The 24,525-nt window shown below is 36.3% G+C and overlaps 1 protein-coding gene across 1 annotated transcript in view; it reads left to right on the top strand.

The window, feature by feature from the left end:
• Positions 1–11,332: 11,332 nt before the first annotated feature.
• Positions 11,333–24,525, top strand: part of LOC118194459 (peptidyl-alpha-hydroxyglycine alpha-amidating lyase 2-like) — a 58,192-nt gene continuing 44,999 nt past the window's right edge. Inside the window, exons 1-2 of the mRNA XM_035365612.2 lie at positions 11,333–11,490; positions 22,006–22,142. Of these exons, the coding sequence (XP_035221503.1) occupies positions 11,374–11,490; positions 22,006–22,142 (254 nt within the window). The 5' untranslated portion in view covers positions 11,333–11,373. The remainder of the gene's footprint in view (positions 11,491–22,005; positions 22,143–24,525) is intronic.

The following is a 24,525-nucleotide window of genomic DNA, read 5'->3' as shown; positions in this document are numbered from 1 at the left end:
ACTACAAAATACATTACAGTCTCTTAGTCCAAACTCCGAGGTTATTACAGAATATTAAACCAGTACCACGTGCTGAGAGATGATTCTCCTTCCACACACACACCTGCAGACCACTAAACCCACTCATTACAATCAACAACACGGTGGCTTAGTGTTAAAAAAGAAGACGAAACCGAGCTGCTATACGTAGCAAAATTTCGGTTACATCTTGCAATGAAGGTCTTCCTAGTTTCTCAAAAGCTAGCGATATTTTAGATTGATAGCCCCATTGCTGTAGCGCCATCTGTTGATCCTCCCGAGAAGCCTGTTGCTGTGAGTACGTCCCTGGGGGCAAATGCGACACGGCCAGTCAGGAACATAGCCGAGATCACGTCCTCAGCTGGGCAAATCACAAGTGATGCCCATAAGCGAGGTCGGTGAAACTCACACTGTTGATAACATGACTTTGCCAAATCGACCGGCGAAGATGTCGCCGATTAGCATTGGAAAAACATCAATTGGAAAGACTTCACTGAACTTCTTGAAAAAGAGAGTCTCAGTGATTTGACGGCCAAAAAGAAAGGCGAGGGACTCTACGAAATCGTCATATTAAACACTGACATACACCGTAAAATGACTAAATTGTTCACACAGCTGGAACTTTCATACCGCTCTTACCCACTGCCCGATGAGAAAAACCTCAAGGTGGTAATAAGAAATCTACGCATTGATGCAGACCCAGTCTACATAAAGGATAAACTGCCTGAGAAAGACTTCACTTAAAATGGAACAACTAATGCGAAGGAGAGATACGGTCAAAGAAAAGACGCTGCTTTACTTTGTTGCACTACCCCAAAACACACAAAACGAAAGGATCTACAAATTAACACATCTCTACATCAAATTAAGATTTAGAGATATCGTAGTCGGCATAGGCCGACACAATGCTTTCGCTGTCAGTGACTTCATCATGCAAAGGCGGAGTGTCATCACCCGCCTCGCTGCTGCAAATGTGCTGACATCAGAGCTTAAATTGCGGCAGAGCCCGGCTCCGGTACTTCTTAGTTTTGGAGATAAATCATAATTCTAGTCGGAGTGCACCGGAGCCCTAAATAAGAAAATTCTGGCACTTCTTTATGTAACTGAACAACAATTTCTGTGGAAATTATATTTTTTAAATTTAAATTTTAATAATTTAATTACTTTAATCTTTAATCTTTAATTATTTAATTTTTAATAACTAATAATTAATTTATTATTAATTAATTAATAATTGATTAGTAATTAATAAATAATAGTTGATAATTACTAGTTGATAATTACACTATATAATTTTCTTTTCAACAAACCATATTTTATACACCCGCCTGAGGACGTTATATTTCGGCCCACTAATCCCAGGCAATACCCAGACATACTGGATATATTTCTTACTTCATCCAACATTCCCATTACTTTAGAAGTCATAAATGATCTTTCATCGGATCATGTTTCGGTCCTTGCGCATCATCTCTGGGGTTCGATTGGGCGGAATAATAATTAATAAATATTAATTAAGTAATTTTTAATTCATTTGATAATAATCAACTATTTAATTTTTAAATTATTAATGATTTTAATAGTCATTTTCTTTATTTAATTACTCTTGTTCATTTCTCCTGACGGTCTTCCATTGGGCTCCGGCACTTCTAATTTTAGAAATTAAGCCCTGGCTGGAAATCACGAAAGCCGTGATTGCCTGTTACCTAAAGTGGCCGAACCCATCTGTTGTAACTGTCTGCGTAAGCATACTAGTAACTGGCGTGGGTGTGAAGCATACGCAAAACGAGAAACCGGAGTGACTGAGAAGGATCTGCCTGGAAAGGACAGATTTATTTTTAATAAATCTTACACCAGTGCAGTTAAAACAGACATCTTCGCAAATAAAATACAGAAAGTTGTAACTGAGTATCAAAAGGTTATGAAAAACCTCTCTGACCTCATATTCCTGTTACATAATTCGAGTCTCCTGGCCGGCAAGCCAAAAACAGTGAGGCCCATTAAGGAGAACAATCTCAAATCACAAACTTCTTACAAAGATGACTCCAATGACGGTACTAAACTGGAATGCGCAGAACCTCACATATAAGATGAGAGAGCTGCATAATTTTCTTATCAAGCACAACGTTGATCATCGAAACTCATGCAATTCCATCACTTCCTAAGTACTCCCAAATTACAAATGTTACAGAAGAGAGCGGATCAGGCATCGAGGCAGAGGTGTTCTGATTTATGTCAAAAAAAGTTAAAATTCATGCTCCTAAGTTCAGACAACACAAAAGGATTTGACAATCCGAGATGGGACAAATTGACTTTCTGCGCCCTGTACAACCCCCTACCTACATTTATAAGATCCACATCTCATTAATATGCTTGAGAACCCCTACTCCACTATTTTGGGATCTTAATGTTAAACATGCTAGCTGGGGCTGTAGATAATCAAATCGCAATGAAGAAACACTATATAATTTTCTTTTCAACAATCCATATTTTATACACCCGCCTGAGGACGTTACATTTCGGCCCACTAATCCCAGGCAATACCCAGACATACTGAATATATTTCTTACTTCATCCAACATTCCCATTACTTTAGAAGTCATAAATGATCTTTCATCGGATCATGTTTCGGTCCTTGCGCATCATCTCTGGGGTTCGATTGGGCGGAGTTTCCGGAACTGATTATTTATGGGAGGAGACCCGGGGTCTTCCAGACAACTGGCTAGACCTAAGTCTAGACAGCCTCGAACTCTAGGTAGATAAACAGTCTTCACAGGACTAGAGCCTCCGATTATTACGGGGTAGGTTCGGGCTTGGCACGGAATGTACTGGTACTGTCGTGTCCGTTCCCTCGGTGTTGTAGAGTGAAATGGCGGGGTTGATAAGACTGAGTTCCTGTGGGTTGGATCCCAGCAGCGCTAGTGTCGGGGACTGGCTGAGTGGATCAGCATCCATTCAAAATCTAATCGATGCCTACGGAGTGGTGCCCCGAGGCAAAGAGGTCTAAGCGTTGATTTTATATATTTCTATTTTTGTATTAAGCGTTATATGCTTTAGCCTTAGGCTTGGCATAAAGCCGAACTATGGCTTCAGGGATCTTGCCCCCTCGGACGAGGTCTCTAGACCTCTAATACGATTAAATCCCGAGAGGCATCCAAGAGGTAAACCTAGGACGGGGTCCGAGGCTCTGGTGCTATATATAGGTCTTTGCGCATGTTGGAATATTTAAAACAGAAAAAGTACACACCTACAAACCCACAGCCTGTTTAAATTTAAAGAATTCCTTAATCAATATTCCCTCAACACAGACCCTTTAAAAATTACGGCACGTGTTGATTTGGCTATCAGCTCTCCCACCAGCAACATTACTAATGCCTTTGACGTTTCCACAACTGAGCATGTGAGTAAAACTTATCAAATTAAAATTCCACTGGAAATACGGAACATGATTCGCGAACGTAACAGCCACAGGAAAATTAATACATATTCACATAATCCTGCTGTAAAAAATTGTGTCAATAGGCTAAATAGGAACATTAAAAGCCAGATAGAAGAACACAGAAAAGTAACTAGGAACGAAAAATTAGATAACCTCAACACAGAGGATGGTGCGTTCTGGAAGTTTCTCCGAGGGCAGAAAGCGGTCAGGAGTAAGAATATGGCCATCCATGTGAGTTCAGCCCACATTTACACAGATGAAGAGAAAGTTACGGCATTCGCCGATCACTTTAAAAAAACAATTCACCCCAAATTACTCTCCTGCGGATCCCACTTTCACTGTTCATATAAACAATACAGTTGAAAAGTGACTACTTCAAACTTCCGTAAACAATATTCCGAAATTTACTGATCCCTCAGAAATCAAGCAGATTACCACTAAGCTACATAATAGAAAGGCACCACGACAGGACAACATTTCAAATAAAATGATAATAAAAAGCCTCCCAAACAAACACGTTGTCGGCTCTGCGGAATCATAAATTCCTGTTTATATCTAAACTATTTTCGGACGACGTGGAAACATGCAACCGTTATCCTGATTCCAAAGCCAGAGAAAAAATCCTACTGCTGTAGAAAATTTCGAACCGATTAGTCTTTTTCCGTCGTTCGAAAAAATTATGGAAAGAAATATTTACACGCGATTTGATCCCGTGCTCAGTTCACTGCGCCCAATCAGTAGTTTGGATTCCACAGAGGCCTTTCCACAAATATGCAGCTGGTGAAAATTGTTGAATTTCTTAGCTCTGCCATTCATAAACATCAAACTACTTTCCTTATGCTGGACGTGACCGCATCTGGCATAACGGCCTCATCTCTAAGCGCATGCACCTCAACATTCCCCGGGAATTAGTGCTCCTCATAACCTCATTCATCAGCAAACGTACTTTCAGTATCAGAGTTGGAAAACACTATTCCGACAAATATCAGCGGGAGTCCCCCAAGGTTCAAACATTGGGCCTTTATTTAATATATGCAGCAGATTTCCCGATGTTCGAGGATAACAACAGCATTACTGCCTGCTATTCGGATGACACCGCAATCCTCTCCTCATCACTTAATTCCAAACGCGCTATCACTTGCATCCAGGGCAGGATGCATGGGATCGAGCACTGGTGCAGAAAATGGAGGACCTATATAAACGCCTCAATTACAAGTCAGGATTACTCCTTATCGATCGTCATCGAAATAAAAAGTAGATGTTGTCTTGCCAGTATTTCAAGAAAAGGTACCGCTATTTACCAAAGCAACCTACTTAATTGTGAGATTTAACAGCACTCTCACAAGGAAGCCTCATATCTCTAATGTAATCGGCAAAGTCACAGGGGTATCAAGAAAACTCAATAATCCAACATCTACATTTGACCCTGCAAGGAATAGGTGTAAATACACCGCCATTCTTTGCCCATTTCTCACCGGCCTGGTGTACTGCCTCAAATTCGGACTTCATTAAACTGCAAACATTTCAAAATAATTTTCTCAGAAAAATCACAGGGGCCCCTTGGTTCATTCGTAATTTTGATTTACACAAAGATTTATAGGTAGAGGACATTAAAACATTCACCTGACAGTTCAACAATTTCTGCACCAAAGCAACAACAAATGACACTGTTAACTATGCAGATAATTTTAAATATGACCTCTTGAAAGAGGATTTTAATCTCAGGCCACATTTTCACTTAGGTTATTTAATTTATTTCCCATTTATTAATTTACATACAGACTCTTTCATAGTTTTCAAGCAGCACCAACGGCGGCCAGCACTTCGGTGGGTGGGTGACCACCGGTGTGACTGACGCCAGCCTATCACTAACTCTCCACATGAACTCCGCCCACACAGCTCCATCTAACTCGCTGACACTAGTTTTTCTCAATTTCGCAGTTTTCTTTTGATTGTAATATTTATTTTGACCCTCATTACTTTATTTTTTTTCCACACTGCTCGTTTTATTCTTAGCATTTTTGATGGGTCGCATGCCACATTTTGTCAAGTACGTTAAGTAGATTCTCTAATAAAAGGCATATTAATGGCCCGATCTCCTAGGACTTCTGTATATCCCATCACTTGGCTTGGGCCACATCTTCTCTTACATGCAATTCCTAATCGGATGATTTCATTTGTTGTATCCCACAAGAGGTTTCGGGTTACCTTGAGGTGCCAGCAATAGCGGAATAGAGTTCCCGTTGACGCTGGCCTATTAACAAAGTATCTGAGTAGTCTCTCTCATTTTTCGCCACTTCGCCTTCCTGCAGACAACGCGTCGCTTAGCCTCTGCTGGCTAGATATAATGGCATGTTTTAAACAATGGAGCCCGTTTAGGACCCCTGGTCTTCTACCAGTTTTGAAGAAATGTGCTAAGAAATTCGTAATCCAAAAATAAATGATGTTTAACTATCAAGCTGTGCCGTACATTTTTCAGCGGCCGATTTAAACCACAAAGGGAGGTGCGTAATTACATGTTATAGCAGTCCCATACACAACATTTTAAAATTCTGATGCTGCTCGTTTTTGAGTTATGCGAAATTCATACATACGTACGTACAGACGTTACGAAAAAAATCTCTTCTGATTCCTTTTATAATCCATTTTGGGAAAAAGAGTCTTTTATGCTGTCCTTAGCTACAGATGCCATGCAAAAGTAGCGTTAAATTGCATTCGATAACGTTCAAAATGGATATTTTCTTTGAAATATGATACCCGAAATTTTTCGTGATTACAATACTTCCTTTATTTTGTACAAGGAAGTAAAAATCATAGGAAATCGCCTAATTAATACTTTTATTGTTATTTTTTAAAGAAGACAAAGGATTTGTTTTTTAATCTATAAAAATTTACAAAAGTTTATAACAAACCAATTTTCAGATGCTGAAATTTTAAAACAATGGACGAGGAATGATCGAAAACAAAATCGAATAATTTTCGAAAAATTAATAACATTAAACTTCAGTTACTTGAGTTAAAAGACTTCTTACCGACATATCCGATAGTGAAAACAGTAAAATTTTCAGATATTTGGTTTCTTCATTAAGCGATGAGATGTGCAAAAATTCTTTGCAACAATTAAAAAATAACCCAATTATGAGAATTTCGTTTCAAAGTGCATATCTTCATGCGGTCACTAATATATATTCCGAACTTTAAAGTTCAGGGCCTATTAGTCTATGCACTATGCCAGGGGTTTCCAACCCTATGCTCCCGTGCACCATGGCGCTCGCCGCTGTGCAATCCCCCAAAAAAATGTTTTAGTTTTCAATAAACTATGTGAAAACTTTCACATTTTTAATGAAATAGAAATTTCATCCAGCACAATGTGAAATGCTACCGATCTCTTTTTTTATGTGTATATATTAATTCTACCCAACTATAAATTCATCTTTGAAAAGTAAATGGCGCCCGCCGTCCAACAGATTTTTTTAGATTGTGCTCTTACGGACAAAACGGTTTGGGACTCCTACGCTATGCGATGGACTGACATATTTATCGTTTTATAAAAATAGAGATTTCTTACAGCTCCCAACGTTTTCAGTCAGCTTTGCTTAATTCATGCAAGAAGATATAAGTTCTTTGTGTACAATATAAAGTAGTTTAATAAGTCTAAACAGAACGAAAGAAATTTAAAGTTTCAAAGATGACGTCGAATTAAGAATTTCGGGTAGTTCTAAAAATTATATTACCTCATCAGTAAGATGTCTTTTTCTGTAGTTATGCTAGCACTGCGTGAACAATACTCGTTTTATGTGACTATCAATAAACTCACAACGGACTGAATTCTCATGACAACTGATATGAATGATCAAAGAGCATGACCAGTGAAATGATCAAAACAATTAAGCCGAAGTTCTCAACCGACGGAAGTGAAGACATCGAAAAGGCGATGGCATCTTTAAATGCCATAACCCTGGAATCACGGGATACTCGAAAATAACGTGAAAGCCGTGTGTTGAATGATGTACTCTATTTTAAAACTGTGGCTTTTACCTTGTGGCAAATAGTATGGGGTACACGTCGTAACACCAACGTGCGACGCAAACTGAATACTATACAGCGGCAACAACTGCTAATGATTTGCAAAGTTTATAAAACTTCCCCCACAGCAGCCCTACAAGTACTAGCAGGTACACCCCCCTCGATTTGGTCATAGAGAGTGAGACTGCAATAAGAAAGGTCACAAGACTGCGACGACAACATACGCTATGGCGCCAGACTTATAACCATGAAGAATATGAAGAGCATAGGCCAGTTATCCCCTGTCACCCGGCGGAAAACAACATCGAAACATTTATCACCATTTCGAGAGCAACTCAAGACATACAGCCTACCGGTCTCTTTACCGATGGTTCTAAGACATCGGCAGGAACCGGCTGCGCATTCTGCTACGTCTCAGACGGGGAAGGGATGCATGTATGGAAAAGGAGACTGGCACACTACAACTCTGTATATCAGCTTGAACTGCTGGCCATCAGTGTTGCTCTGAAGTATAGCGCAGAATTTGAAGGAGCTCCCACACAGATCTACTCTGACTCGGCCTCCAGTCTGGCGGCCATAGCTAACGAGAGATCACGCAGCCCACTAGATCAAGAAATTAGGCGGCAGCTGTTACAATTCAATTAGGAGCACGCCCCAAGTCTCAGCTGGGTGCTGGCTCATACTGTTATATCAGGCAACGAGCTGGCTGATGCTGCGGCAAAAGAGGCAGCGAGCTTCACTGTCGCTAATGAGGAAAGCACATTAAAGTCGATCTCTTTCATCAAAAGACAGACGCAAGAACAATTATTGTCTCAGTGGCAACAGAGATGGGCTCAAGACACCACGGGTCTTTAAGTTTATCCCAAAAGTCAAGACCGATACACAATCCCACACTTATTTTATGACGCAGTTTCTAACGGGACACACCCCATTCCTCACGTACAAATTTCGCTTTGGATTCGTAGATAATGACACCTGCGAATGTGGTGAGGTAGGTAGGTGACCCTGACCAGCTCTTCTTTTCATGCACCCTCAGAGCCCAGTACAGGCTCAAAAAGCCTAATGACAATTACTGTCCCCAATGGTTCCAGACTACAAAGAGACTGTAATAGATAAAATTAATAATAGCTGTAATAACTGTAATAGATGAATGCGTAATAATGTACAGGGCAGAGTGCGTAATAACCATAGTGTAACGACCATAGTGATCCACTTGAAAGCCCTTAGAGCTCAGTGTATATACACCGGCAGACATTTGCTGGCTGGGCAAATCGTATCTCTGTGACTATGGCCGACACTGACTCATCAAACCTTACTAATTAGAGACATCATAATTAGAGACGTTTTATGGTTATTACTGGTATTTCTCTTCGAACAGAAAAATATAGCCTTCGATCCTTTGTTTATTTTTCAGCGACATTTTAAAGAAAAGAATAATTTTAATGCCGCAAACAATAGTTAGACCTTATTTGAATCTGATACCAGTCATGTTTGTATTTTAAAATTAATTAAAAATCAATCATAAAAAATCAAAATCGTTACAAAAATGTGTGAACACACTGTGTAGATAGATCATTAAAACATACTAACATTTCGAAAAGAATTTTAGAATCATTAGCAATAAAACTTAACCTGAAAAATAATTATAAAATCTATCAAGATGTCTAAGCGTATTGCTATGAATATGCGAAGCTGATTTTATAACTCTGTTACTGAACTCTTCTTTAAACTTAGCCTACTTACGTTCAGAGTTACTTTTTACCAGCGAGGGTGTTAGGTTTTTGGTACAAACTCTGATTTCTAAATTCTGCCTCCTGTTTCTTCCTAAATTCTAAAATTTTCTCCACCCTTGAATTCTGCTGCTCGGTCGACTGCACCGGTCGGATATTCTCTGGGATTGGTCTTGCTTGTTACTGACTGCAAGTTATTGCTTTTATTACAGTTAACTCGCACACAAACACGGATTCAAAGAAATTTATCTCTAAATTTTTAAAAAATTAATCTAACTAAAATTTATGAGTCCATTCCTAGTGGGTTATAACTAAAGGTAGAATGTAACTTAAAATGTAGATAAACATCTCGACCTGCCTTACAGTAAAACAATATATGAAAAATGAATTTCCCACAGCTAGATCAGCCATTAACTAAAATCAGCTTAGGGTATTAGGGGGAGAGGTCACTACAAAAAAAGTACTTAGGAACTGAAGTATAGGACGCATCTAAAAAAATTCACATTGTCGCTTTTACCATGGAATGTATGGCACAGCTACATTGTATAGTAGACCAAACCAAGACCAAGAAAGAAAAAATAGGAGGAACAAGCATAAAATGCACAGTGGGGGACACCAAAATATTTTAAAAGTGATTAGAGCCTCCAAACGTCTTAATTTGACCTTGTATTTCCCTCAGACAAGACACCTGTTTTTCCATTTACTCATTCTAAAATCTATAAAAAATTAGTAATAATCTAAACATAAATGTAAAAGCTGCTACTTACGAAAAATAAAGACTGGCGCTAAATTCTTCCAAGTAACATGGCAGTTTTGACTCCGTTTGGCATGAATTTCACTTAACCTAATTAGCTTCTAAATTCTCTTTCGTAGAATTTTGAATTTGCATAAATATTTAGCCAGAGACAGTATGTGCAGCATGAATAAAGGAAAAGGTAGGAAAGGTTTTATATTATTAATAACTATTGAAAACATTTTTAACAGTTATTCTTAATTTACGTGTAATGGTCACAGGGTTGCTGTGTAGTTATACAGAAACAATCAAAACGCCTTCTCAAAATTCAGATTTAAACTATGCGAACATATTTGTCGTGAAATGGGAAATTAGTTTGATGATAAGCTGTTTCTTTAAAACACTAAATGAAATCATAGGCTGTTTCTTTAAAACACTGAATGAGATCATAGATACAAAATTAGTGGAGCAAACTAAGGACTAATACGGGAAAGTATCTAATTGAATCCCAGTCAAAAAGATATTGTCACAAAAAATTTTTTCAAACTTTTTTTTTTTCAATTTTTATTTGATGGAACGGAAAGGGTCCGATTACTTCTGTAAGAATTATTTTTGTTAATGTCTATGTTATACAGTTAATGTCTATTATACTGCTAAATAATGCTATACAGCTAATGTCTATTATATTGTTAAATTACTTTATTAACATGTTATGACTATTATTAATAAATTGTGTATATTATACTGCTAAATTACTTTATGAGAATCCTTTATGTTATGCTGTCATATCTTATCACGCGTTTGATCTTGCAAGTGTTGCCATTGTGTGAAATGTGAAATCTTTTATTTATTGTTCACACAACACGAGTAATATTCCGTTTTCAGAGTGTTGCTTTTCGACATGACAACAGACCTTCATTTACTTATTTGCTTCTTCAAATTTAAACTTAGCGTCTTGAATCAAGTCTTAATAATGTTAATATTTATGCTTTTTAAAATTACCTATAAACAACCAATGTAATTTAAAACACATTTAATTTATATCATACCCAACTGATTTTTTTCTATAACATTTGCAGCAGTTCTTTAATTGATAAACTATGTCTCTAGTATCATATGTACGAGTTAACGTTCATTTATTGATTTTTTTTTAATATTTACTATATATTCCATTATTTCGATGAAATTCATCAATTCCCAAGGCCTTAAGTCCGATTATTGTTATGAAACACTGCATAGTAGCGGATTCAGTTGACAAGGAGAAGAATAAATGGCAGGTAAAATAAAAAAAATAAATATCAAAATCCCATGCGCGAAAGCCCGCTGGTTACTCGAAACGTAACCATAGCAACATTTAAGCACGAAAATGCATTGCGCAGTCTCTGTTAGAGTGCAGACGATTTTACTGACGTAGAATCGCCAGGACAATGGCGGTTTTGAAAACACTGCTGTTTCTAAAGTTGGTAGTACTTTACTTTTCTTTTATCACTTCAGCATCTGAAACTGACGATTACATCATAGATGGAGTAAATCTGGATGACAAGGTATTGTTCCCTTTTTTAAATATGCATAATAGCTTTAGAATATTAACTGTAACTGCAGATGCACGGAGAAAGATTAACAGCTGTTTTAACTGTTAAAAAATCCTGTGTAATTAATATTTTAGCAAAGATATTCGAGAAAGCAACCATGAGGAATTGAACATTTAGTTTATACGGCATTTTTATAAAATTAATGATTAAAAAACATATACACATCATTCAAATTTATGAAGTTTATTATTAAATCGTGCGCTAATTTGAATTAAATACTGTGATCAGAAATTTCACTAGCTAGCAAAAATTATGGACATAATGAAAAGAAGAAATTTTATGGCATATATTTTTTAACATGTACTGAAGCAACTGCGAATATAATCAGTTGTTAGAAATCTGATATTCAAATTTTAATAACATCTATTCGTGTTTGAATTATTTATGTAAACAGAAAATAAATATTCACATAATCTTGCAACTATAGATAGTTCTTTGAGCTACAGATAGCTAATAATTTTCGTATGATAATAGTGTAAATTAATAAATATTGAAAAATAAAAGTATTTGAACATATCAATGTTTTCTAAAATTACTGATTACTTAACGTTTTTGGGGAACGAGAGTGAGAATGAAATTTTAGTTACAATGTACATCTAAAAATAGTAGTTGTCCATTACGAAGTAATGACGTAATCAAAGAATTTTAGATAAGAATTGTTGGGACGAAGAACGGAAACGAAATATTAGTTACAATCTATATCTAAAAGTAGTACTTGCCCATTAGGAAGCAATGGCATATTCAGAGAATTTTAGATAAGAGTTATGTTCTATGTATTATGGAAGAAATTTTTATAGAAATGTAGTCTTTCGCGAATGAGATAAAATCGTATACAGATGTGTCTTTACATAATGTGATATAAATGTCTAAAGAAAACGTATTATACAGTTTTGCACAATACTGTAATGGTAATAATATGCCATAAAAATTGTGTGTTACGTCATTACTAACTAGTTACTACAAATCAATCAAATTAACAATGATGACAAAAAACAATGACTTTGATTTTATTAACATTTCTAATTTTTTCTTTTAATTTTTGTGTAATCACTAATGCAAAAGTAGTGTAGTATTTGGAATTAAAGAAGAGAAACATCCTTAGAAACTATAAAAAGTAATTTTCTGTAGCAAAGAAGCCAAATGTGCAACTGAATAAACACTTCTTAAGGTTGTATTTACAGTTCTGTGAATCAGAAAAAGTAAAGGAGAGAAATAATATAAAAATGGCGCACATGGTGGTAAAATGTAGGACATCATTAATTAAATATTTTATAGAAATGATACGAGTTTTAGGCGTGTTATCCATGAATCTGTTAACATAAAGAGAACAAAATACTTCAGAAGAGCGAACGTGGAAAAAGGTATTAATGAAAAAATAAAACCAATTCATTTAATACGAATTACAAGTGATATTCTGAATGCCCAAGTTTTTTTTTTTTTTTTTTTTTTTTTTTTAGTCCAAAAGAGCAATTTGTCCATAAGAACTATTATATCCGTTTTGGTATTTTGCGTTGGTTCACTATAAATGTCCGATTCACTTTTCAAATTGTTGCCACCGAATATTATCGCCCTGTATTATATTTAAAGAAATTAAATAATCTAGAATCTGCATAAGTTTACCTATATTTTTCGCATTGTGATAAAACAACGGTACATAGAGCCATCGAATTTTGAATGACGTAATCATACTGAGGATATGGGCATGTGGAAGCCCATATTTGAAATTTGGAATTTGTTTTATTATCGGTTTCATGTTTTGTAAAACTTTAACGAATTTTTGATTAACAAACTCAAGGACTTAAAAAAGCGACCAATAGCAACACTCTGCCCGGGGGGAGGGGAACCTTTTTATCTCCAACGCATAACTGTGTATCGGAAATTTTAAAGATACGCTCATTTTAAAATTATTTTGCGATATTGCTGTTGAACTTAATTTTATGGTTTAAGTGCGAAGAAAATAATATTTAATAAATAAAGGTAATACACAAAACGTTAAATAAACGTCCCTTTTGACATAATTTAAAAACTGAAACTTTCAGCCTTTTTTTTTTTTTTTTTTTTCCCATTTTCTCCAGTGGTTCACATGTGTTATCGGAACTTGTATGTCTGAAATTCATTTGCATAAATCTTAAACTAAATACTAAAGCATAGACTCCGAATGTTTTTCTAATAATATATAATTTTTCTCTATTAAGCCTTTCTTATAACAAAATAAATATCTTCAGAATATAATTCTTTGTAATAAAATAATTTATTCAAAGAGTGTTGTTCAGCAGCAACTGGCATAATAATTCGGACATCGAGAGTTTTGTTGAGATATTTAGGAAGCCAGTGTTTCTTGTCATACTTTGTTTTAAATGACTTAAGTGACCATATCACATGTTTCAGGCGCCAGGATAAAGTCCGATCATATATTAAAGTGATTAATTGATAGAAATTTATGGTAACATTGAGATGATGATACTAAAGCAATAAATTACTCCAGATGTAGTGAAAACGTTAAATCAAGTCGGAAAGTACGAGAGAGTTAGTAAAATGATGATAAACTCCGGTCTTAGTACCAGCTAATGGTACTACGACCGGAGTTTACCTCTTTTTACTAACTCGGTGGGTTAAACCAGGTGGGAGGAGCTGTGGTAGCGTAGCAGTAACATCGGGAACAAGAGTTTCCTATTGGCTGGAAGTACGGAGCTAACAAATTAATACCTTTGAATTAGCGGATGGGGTGACAGTGGGTCGGACTAATTTCAGAGCCTAACATAATTTAGTATAAAAACTAAAAGCCTAAAAATAAAAATAAGGAGTCTAAAATAAGAATAACAGTAAGCGCTATATAGGTGAACTGAAGTAGCAGCGACTACATAAGCAATTATTAGATCAGGTAATAAAAATATGTAGACAAAATTATATTAATCTAAATAAAGGAGCGCTGCCTACAGATCTTTTTCAATTCACGTTATCGGGGAAATCACAATTCATTTGTGGGATGCGTTCATTATACACACGTTCTATGTTTCTAAATGCCTGAGGTTTGTGTTTTATATTTGTAGTTTTTTTAGGTTAGTTTTACACGCGTAACCTCATAAAGGTCACGAACACTTAGCCGACAGGATATTTAGCCGACACGGACAGTCAACCTACAGCGACATTTAGCCAACAGGGCACTAGCCGACAGGGGCATTGCAGAAAACTGGATTGCAGTGTTGCATATAACTACCCACTCGCTGTTATTTGCTTGAGGGTTGGTTGTTTTTTGTAATATCTGTAGTTTATTGAGATTAGTTTTACACGCGTAACCTCATACCGGTCGCGGACACTTAGTCGTCAGCAGTTAGCCAACAGTATACACTTAGCTGACACGTACATTTAGCAGACACGGACAGTTAGCCGACAGGACAGTTAACAGACATGAACAATTAGCCGACGGGGACATTTAACCGACACGAAGAGTTAGCCGACAGGAACATTTAGCCGATATGGACAGTTAGCCGACAGGACATTTAACTGATACGAACCTTTAGCCGACACGGAAATTTAGCCAACAGGACAATTAGCCGACGGGCCATTTAGGTGACACGGACATTTAACCGACAGGATACTTAATTGACAGGGAAATTAAGCCAAAAGGCCATTTTACCTACACAGACATTTAGGCTACAAAATATTTAGCCGACAGCACTTTTAGGTGACAACGCGTACATATAAACAAAAACAAAACAAAAAAATGCTACAATGTTTTAGTAAAATTTTTTCATATTTATCTGTAAAACAAGCTGTTTTCAGTGTAGTTTCCAAGAAGCTTTCTGAATAAGTAGTATATTTTTTACTTTATTTAATTTTAAAGAGACTATGGATTTTAAAATTAGACGCAAAAGCAACCCTATCTTGGTTGTCTAATGAGACATAGGTCTGTATAACGATTTTCTGTAGAAAGTATGGTGTGGTGTGGTGGTGGTGTATTTAATTATGGCAAAGCACACTAGGGCTATCTGCCTAAGAGGAGGGATGCCTTTCGTGGAGGACTTTCTAAGGGAAACTGGCTCGTATACACGTTACACATGGGGAAAACCACGAAAACACCCATGCAGCCAGCCCGTTCGCGGGATAAGAACCTCGGACCGAACTACCAGTGTTCAGCGACTTTACCGCTCGGCCGCTGGTGGGACCTGTAGAAAGTATGAGCGGAGCAAAGCGAAAACAAATATAACTTGATCTGTCGAGTAAAATAACTAGTGATGGAACAGGAAAAAAAACTAATCTATCAGAAATTTCGAAACGTTAAAAAAATTAATGTCATTAACTAAAGATTGCAAATTTTTGTTAAATTGGAAAGTTTGAAAGAATCTCTAAGCTACTAACTGAAGCCATCTTATGGATAATTTTTGTAAAATCAAATTCAAATTGTCAAGTGCGCAATTGTGATTAGCTATCAAAATTTTACTTATTTCTCGTTTTCGAACATACAGTTCCCCGATAAGAATTTTCAAAGCCCTTTCAGTTTGGTTGATATGTGTCAAATCACATTGACATGATAATCTAAAATTGCACATGAATTAAAACCATTGATGAGATTTTTAAGAACTGATCAAGGAATTTTAGTTATTATTGCAAAAATAACCTGAATATTGAATCTGCGGAGAATCCGAAAAATTTGTAACCAATAGAGAGATGAAGGTAACAAGACTAGAATGCTAGGATTATTTTTAATATCTGAAAGTCTTTTATGATGGCAAGAGGAACATTTTTGAAAGGCCTCATCTCTCTCCGTGGCAGAAAATCCTCTCTCAATGGAAATTGATTTAGTTGGCAGATTTTGCATAAAAGGACCCCCCCCCCAAAAAAAAATATACTGTAAACAATTTTGGTTCTAAACCAAGAAAAAAAAAATCTGAAAGCTTTCACATTTTATATTACGTCTAAAGGGGCGCTTTTTTAACGGTTTGTGTGTTTCCTTTTTTTTATTAAATATCATGTTCTTCGCACTTAAACCATAAAATTCAATTCAACAGCAATATCGCAAAATAGTTTTAAAATGAGCACATCTTTACAATTTTCGATACATAGTCTAGCGCGCTGGAGAAATTTTTTTTTTCCCTCCCGTACAATGTTGCGATTGGTCGCTTTGAAATCGTTGAGTTTGTTAATCAAAAATTCGTTAAAGTTTTACAAAATATGAAATAGATAATAAAACAAATTCCAAATTCCAAATTTGGGCTTCCAGATGCCCATATTCGGATGGAAACGTTCAATATTCAAAATTTGATAGCTCTAGGCACCGTTGTTTTATCACACTGTGAGAAACATATATACATTTATGCAAATTCTTCATTATATAATTTCTTTAAATACAATATAGGGCTCTAATATTTGGTGGCAACAGTTTGAAAAGTGAACCGACATTTATAGTGAATCAACGCAAAATGCCAAAACGAAAGGAATAGTCCATCTGGGCAGTTTGCCTCTTTGGACTTATCGTGATGAATATATGAAAAATTAGAAGTGAATCTGCAATTTCCATCACCCGAAAATGAAACCTGTGTAACAAATGGCGACAATGTTTGTGAGATCAAAACATACTTGTAAGCCGATAAAATGTAATTATCTAGTGGCGTTGTGTAAATAAGGTTTTTAAGTATTACGTTATGAAGTTTTTAATGAAATATCAGGTTAGAGTTACTTATGATGAATTCAATGAAATGTAAAGCCAGAGCTATTTATGATGAATTCAGTGCAATACGAGGCATGTGTTACCGATGAAAATATAACGCACCGTATTGAGGAAATTATTAGAAACACTATGATACAGGATTTTTGACATTAAAGATTTTCAAACGGTATTTATGGATATTTTACAAAAAACAAAACCAAAAAAAAAAAAAAAAAAAAAAAAAAAAAAAAAAAATCTGTTTGCTTTACTTTTATATCCATTATGTGTTTGCTGCTAAAACAGAGTAATTTGTTAAAAAATAATAATAATAATAATAATGGCACCATTTTGCAGCTACCACTCTTCTGACAAACCAAAAATAATGAATTGTAAAAAATACAGGGTGTATAAATCTAATAATTTTATTTTATAGGCAAATATCTCGCGAACTGAAAAAGTGTTGAAATTTCTCGTGAGAGATCATGATTTATATGCTTGAAGCGAGAAATAAAACAGCTGTTGATAGCTAATCACAATTCGGCACTTAATGACAAAAAAAAAAAAAAAAAAAAAAAACGCTTTCAAAAATTGTAATACCTTAGCTTTTTCACATTTTATTATTATTTTCCGCAATAAATCACGTTACATTTGTTTCCGCTTTCTCCACTTATTTCTTTTCGCATGAAAACGTTTCTCTCTTCGAAACGCTGAAAATTTCCTCCCCACTTCTGTAACATAGAAACTGGATTCAACAACGGTCAAGCGGTGCAGTCGCTGAACACTGGCAGTCCAGTTGAAAGGGGGGGGGCTCGAATCTCGAGAACGGGCTGGCTGCGTTTTCGTGGTTTTCCTCATGTGTAATGTGTATGCAAGTCATTTCCCTTAGATTGTCCTCCACGAAGGCATCATTTGCTCTTAGGCTCGAGTACTTTGCCATAATGAAATAAACCAAACCGAAATAGTACAGAGACCTATGTCTAATTACTATCGAAACTGATTTCAAAATCTACTACAGAAAGTTGATTTTTTGTATGATTTTAAAATCCGTAGTTTCTTTAGCGTTAAATAAATAAAATAAAAAATGTGGTACTTATTCAGAAACCTTCTCGATGGGTTTCCTGGAAACAGCCTCTTCTTCAGATGAATATGGATGAATTTTACTAAAACACTGTCGCATGTTTTTTGTCTACATGTACGATTTGTTAGCTAAACGTGCTGTCGGTTAAATATCCGGGATACCCATACCTTCTCCGGGATTCAAACCCGGGGCCTCTGGTATTGCAGTCGGCTCCCCTAACCACTATACCGTCTGGTCGGCTTAAAAGGGGGAGTATATAAATTATTTTCTCCATCCTTCCAGCATGCCTTCGTGGTGTAATGGTAGCATACTCGGGGCGTATTCGAGAGGTCCAGGCTCGAGTCTTGGCTATAGCATTGCTTATTTTTCACATCTCTTGCTTCAAAATAACCTAATGACTCTACAAGGTGATAGCGTTTTTTTTTTGGGGGGGGCTGCTTTCCAGGCTTCAAGTCTGGCGGTATTATCGCCGTTTTCCATTGCTCCGGAAAATACTGACTTTGAAAACAGCACTGATGATTTTCATAAACTTGAATAACACAAAAATGCCCATTTCTTTGAGCATCTTCATGCTAATATTATCTAGGCCTGGGCATTTTCTGGTTTTCCGTTTCTCAATAAAACTTCTTCTAATGACATATCCGATGAGGATGATGTTCGTGTTAAGAATTGGATGACTACCAGAGAACGAAATGTTCTATCTTAGGATGAGAGATGTTGTTAATGCCAAACGGAGAAGCATACTTATCAGCTAGTAACTCAGCTTTCTCAGTTTCAGTGTAAGCATCTAATTCATTCCTCGTACATATCGTGGGTAATGTGTGCTGTGTATTGCTTAGAGCTTCGGAAAATCCATTCCAGTTCGTAATAAGGGCTCTTTTGAGTGGTATACTGTAGTTAATGATATTAAATTCCGCAAAGGTTATGGTCGGAAGAAAGCTTGCGTATGCTGTCAGTATAAATTGGAGGTAGAATATTTATGAGTACGAAAATAATCCAAAATGCCCGGATTACCAGTACTATAGAGTGTTGGGTCATTTGGAGCTGCAACAGCTATGTTAGCGTTTTGGGCAAAATCATATATTAGGTTACTGTATTTAGAGTTAATGTAGTTCCAGGATCTGTGGCGCATGCATTAAAATCTCCAGCTATAATGATACGATTGTTTATGTTCGATAGAGTACGCATATCGTGATATACATCTCCGACTTAGTTTCTGGATGGGATATAGGTGGAGATAACAGTGAATTTACGTGTATTATGTGATGTGACTGTAATAGCTAGTGCCTCTACATCCTCTACGTCTTATCTTATGGGGTAGTGAGCAATGGAGCGTTTTACTAAAATTAGGAGATCTTTCCGGGCTTTTCCACCAATGGCGGGACTTCCTGATCCCAGTCGCTGAGTAACATAATTTGGAGCATAAAAATCGTTGTACGGACCAAGCATGTGTTCTTGGAGGAGAAGAATATCGGAACTGTACTCATGTATGAATTCCTTAAATTGTTGGCATTTCTCGAACAGGCCACTTCCTTTCCATATGACAATTTAAAGAGAATTATTACAATTATGCATTACCATTATCTTTAAGTTCAGAAACAATTTCAATGAATGCATACGTTTTGTCGAGGCCCGGTGGCACAGTGGCTAGCGCATCGCGCAGCAGCACCGCAGGACCCGGGATCGATTCCCGGGATGGGCAAGGTCGACTCAGCCTTTCATCCCTTGATTTCCATCATTTGGGTCGATAAAATGAGTACCAAGTTCGCTTGGGGACTAAACACTGGAGGTCCTGCGACAAGATGATCACTTGTTCAGGGGCATATGTTTACGCAATCGGGGGCCCACGGTCAAGAAAGCAGGTTTCGGGCCCTGCAGGCCTCAGCTCATTACGGCTGTTACGCCACTGAGTTTAGTAGCATACGTTTTGTCAATATTACTAACATATGCCCTGAGTTTAGGCATAAATTTCTTAAAAGCTTTGTTCATAGAAATTAATTTATTTTTACCAAAGATTTGTTTAATTTCAGACATAAAATTAAAAATTTCTAGAAAGTCCTAATGAGAAAGGTCTAGTCCTTGGTTGGTTTTACCATTGGCTTTATTCATATTATGTTCTTTAGTATTACTTACATTTATTAAATTGTCACCTACAGTTTGTGCAGCAATAACTGGTTCAGGATGCCATTGACTTTCTGTTTTTATAATTTTCTTGTTATTTTGAATTTTTAACATTTAGCTAAGCAAAGCTAATGCCGGGTTTGAGAGTCTTATCTTTTCTTTTCTTGGTGTTTCTGAACTTCGAAAATGCTGGACATTCGCGATAAGAATCGAATGTCCTGTACTATTACAAGTTAATACACTTTGTTTCTTCTATTTTCCTTGTTGAGACAATCAGTGGTTCTACGCGACACTGAATATTTTACACATTTGGGCTCAACGTAGGAGTTCTCGGAAGAACGGTGCCACTTTTGGCAGTTGTGCCATTGAGGTATTTGATTTTTTTTGTATGTATTTTTCCATCCAACTGAAAAGAGTATCAAGTCTGTGATAACGTCAATTTTTTCTGCTATTTTATTTTGGATGACATTAATTAAAAACAGACGCATGCGGTTAGCCCACGAATGACGACTTTGATTGGTTTATTGTATTTAACATTTAACACATAGTGTTCTATGTGTTTTTCTTGGAATAGTACATTGAGTGTCCTGTGATCTCCCTATAAGGTAAGATTTAAGATACTCGCCGTTTAACTTGCTAAGAAATTTGAATTCTGTGGTTTGTGAAAGTTGACTAAGGAAATCTTCAAATGTTAGTGTGCCTGGCTTAACCATGATGGAAGTAATACCTGGATTTTTAGTATCCCATTGTTTTGCATCAACTGCACAGATTACGCTTATTTTCATTACGTTTAGTGGGCATCAGATTTATTTTATAGAAGCATAGAATGTTTTTTCTCTTCCACTTTGAGATGTTTGACCGTTTATTCGGCAACTTAAAACCTTCATTACCATTGGTCATATTTGCACATATATCAATATTTTGAGAAATAATTTTTCTTTTGCTAATGCTCCTGTTGAGAACTAAACCAGAGGTTATAAAAGTTAACTTACCCCATATTTCAGTAAATTCCCCTCCGTAGAGCAACCAGTTGTTCAGCAAAAATGTCTGTTATTCTGGTATCCATGTCTATTGCATCGCGTCTTTGCTGGAGTACAAGCACAGTGAGCTTAATGCGATCGCACTCTAAATCCAGTTCTTGTTTACTGTAGTAGTAATTCTGCGTATTTTGGCCGAGTCTTCCTCAGATGAAGTACTGGCATCGACGTTAATAGTATCGATTTGCATGTTTGCAGATTAGCCTAACGGCGGAAAATCATCTTCGTTTGTAGTCATAACATGTAACGTACGTCCTACACTCATGAGCACAGGAACGGGAATGATTTGGTTCAAATGACACTACATCACAAAAACTATCGTCTGCTTTTGAAAATTATTACTTGCTCAGCAAAATATATTAGCCATTATATATTTGAACTGAACATGCCAATATTTTATAAATTAAGAAGTTTAACTAAATAACTAATTAATTCAAAATTCGTCCTAAAAACTAAACAATTCAATTCGCAGGTTAGAATTCTTATTTTAAATATTTTGTTTTCACCATTGTTGCACAAAATTATATTTGGAAAATACAGCAAGATAAATTAAGGACTACATAATAATATTCTTTTATCTGTAGAGTGATGATGTCCCAACTGTTGAAGAAGATAAAACGTGGCCCGGTTTTCCCTACCTAGGTCAAGTATCCGGTATTGTAGTAGATGGAGATGGTAACCTTCATATTTTTCACAGAGGTGACCGAGTATGGGATGCTCAGTAAGTATTATTTTTATTGGAAGCACTATTATAATTTAACTAAATAAAAATGACTTTTAGAATTAGTCTTAGAATGACTTAATATATCAAAATATTTTTAAGCAAAATAATTTTTATTGGCTCTGAGAGTTTTGTTATGAGCTAAAATTTGCTATATTTGCTAGTATAAGCTTTGTCAAAACTATAGGCTAATTTAAAGTAATTTCTTTGCTGAAGTTTGGTATTCATAATATCTGTGTACGTAGCGTATTCGGAAACTAAGTACCGTTTCATTCTAGCGCCGTCGCAGCCTTGTGGTAGGCGTCCCGCGCATGCGCACTAGTCTTTCTTGTTCACTGACTTTCAATTGTCGCCATTTTGGTTGCTCTATGTTGTGTTTCCAGTTTGCTGTGCACATTCATAATGTTTAAGACAATTAGTTCTCCCGCTGACTGTGAGATTCGTGCCGTGATTAAATTTTTGAACGCGAGAAATGTTAAACCGGCTGAAATTTATCGTCAAGTGACAGAAGTTTACGGTGAATACGCGATAAGTGATGGAATGGTGAGAAAGTGGGTAAGAATGTTTAATGCAGGTCGAACAAATGTCCACGCCGAGGCTCGGAGTGGTCGGCCTTCTCTTCCACCGATGATTTGGTAAGGAAAGTTGATGAAGCAATTCATGAGAACAGACGCTTCACAATGACATCTCTCTCAGAGGCATTTCCACAAATTTCACGTACTGTTTTGTTCGAAATTGTGTCTGACCGCTTGAATTATCGCAAAATGTGTTCCCGATGGGTTCCAAAAATGCTCACTGATGTTCACAAAACAAAGCGACTTGGTAGTGCCCTGACATTTCTCACGCGGTACAGTGATGAGGGAGAACACTTTTTAAACCAAACTGTGACAGGTGATGAAATTTGGGTGTGTCATTTCACACCAGAATCTAAACAACAATCGATGAAGTGGAGACACACTCATTCTGCGAAAAAACAAAAGTTCAAAGTGACAATGTCATTACAAAAAGTCATGTGCACTGTCTTCTGGGATAGGAAAGGCGTTTTGCTTACTGAATTTCTTCCCAGAGGTGAAACCATTAATGCGGCACGATATTGTGAGACTTTAACAAAACTAAGGCGTGCCATTCAAAACAAACGAAAAAGAATGCTCAGTAAAGGAATTGTGCTGCTCCATGACAATGCTCGGCCCCATACTGCTGGTGTCACTCAATCGTTAATTCGACAGTTTCATTGGAAGCAGTTCGATCACCCGCCGTACAGCCCGGACTTGGCGGCGTCCGACTATCACTTGTTCCTGCACATGAAGCGCGAGCTTGGTGGCAAGTGCTTTGGATCTGACGATGACACGAAAAATGCTGTGGAGTCGTGGTTATCGAAACTGGCGGGAAGTTTCTTTGACGATGGTATACAAAAACTGGTCACCCGCTATGACAAGTGTTTGATCATTGGCGGAAACTATGTTGAAAAATAGTTTAAGACATGTATTTTCATGTAAAAATAAAATTGGATTCGAAAAAATTGTTTTACTATTTTTTTTTTTTTTCAAAACGGTACTTAGTTTCCGAATACGCCTCGTAAGTTATTTGTAAGCAGAGATTAATATATTAAATCGTAAAGTAAGAACTTTACTAACAAACTATTCCAATAGTGATCAGCAGTTAATTAAATCAAGAGACAAATATATCCAAGGACTTATATACCAAGTCTACAACAGTCCTTATCCGGTCTTTATTTGGGTGACGCTAGTAGTCCAATTATAAAAGACTCTAAATAGCTATGATACATGAAAACCATGAAATGCCTACAAACACAGAAGCAAGGGTCATAACTACCATTGCTTCAGAGTTAATTCAACGTAACTTTAAAATAATGAAATATATTTGATTTTACATTACTAACGGCGCAGGCAGCAAAGTTATTGGCGTAAAGGTTCATATTTGGACGTGTTTAAACTTTAAAAAAAAAATTAGTTTTATAAAAATTACGAAATTTAACATTTCATATGTTCCTTCGGTCACTCTACTTATATTTAGAAAAATTTTGCACTCGTTATAAAAAATAAAATGCAAATTTGACACTAGGATAAAAATTGACTGAGGTATTTGGAATTAAAAGTCGAACATCATATTCAGGGGTTGTACACAAATCAAACAGACAATATTTGCATTTGTACATAAGTAAACATAAAATATCCGTATAAAATGGTTTATGATGTTAAAGATTAATAATTGATAGGCAGTTCAATACTGATTATTGTAAAAAGTATGAATCAATATAATTTTTTTTCAAAATGGAGAACATTCACAGAATCTTATAGAATTCGTGTTCTAAGCGGTGACAAGCTTCAATATTTTCATATGACCAATTTCTAATATTATTTAA

The sequence above is a fragment of the Stegodyphus dumicola genome, chromosome 9 (genome assembly GCF_044657685.1).
Source record: "Stegodyphus dumicola isolate Sdum_Otavi_A_Nest chromosome 9, ASM4465768v1".
NCBI lineage: Eukaryota > Metazoa > Arthropoda > Arachnida > Araneae > Eresidae > Stegodyphus > Stegodyphus dumicola.
This window is presented reverse-complemented; position numbering and strand designations above follow the sequence as displayed.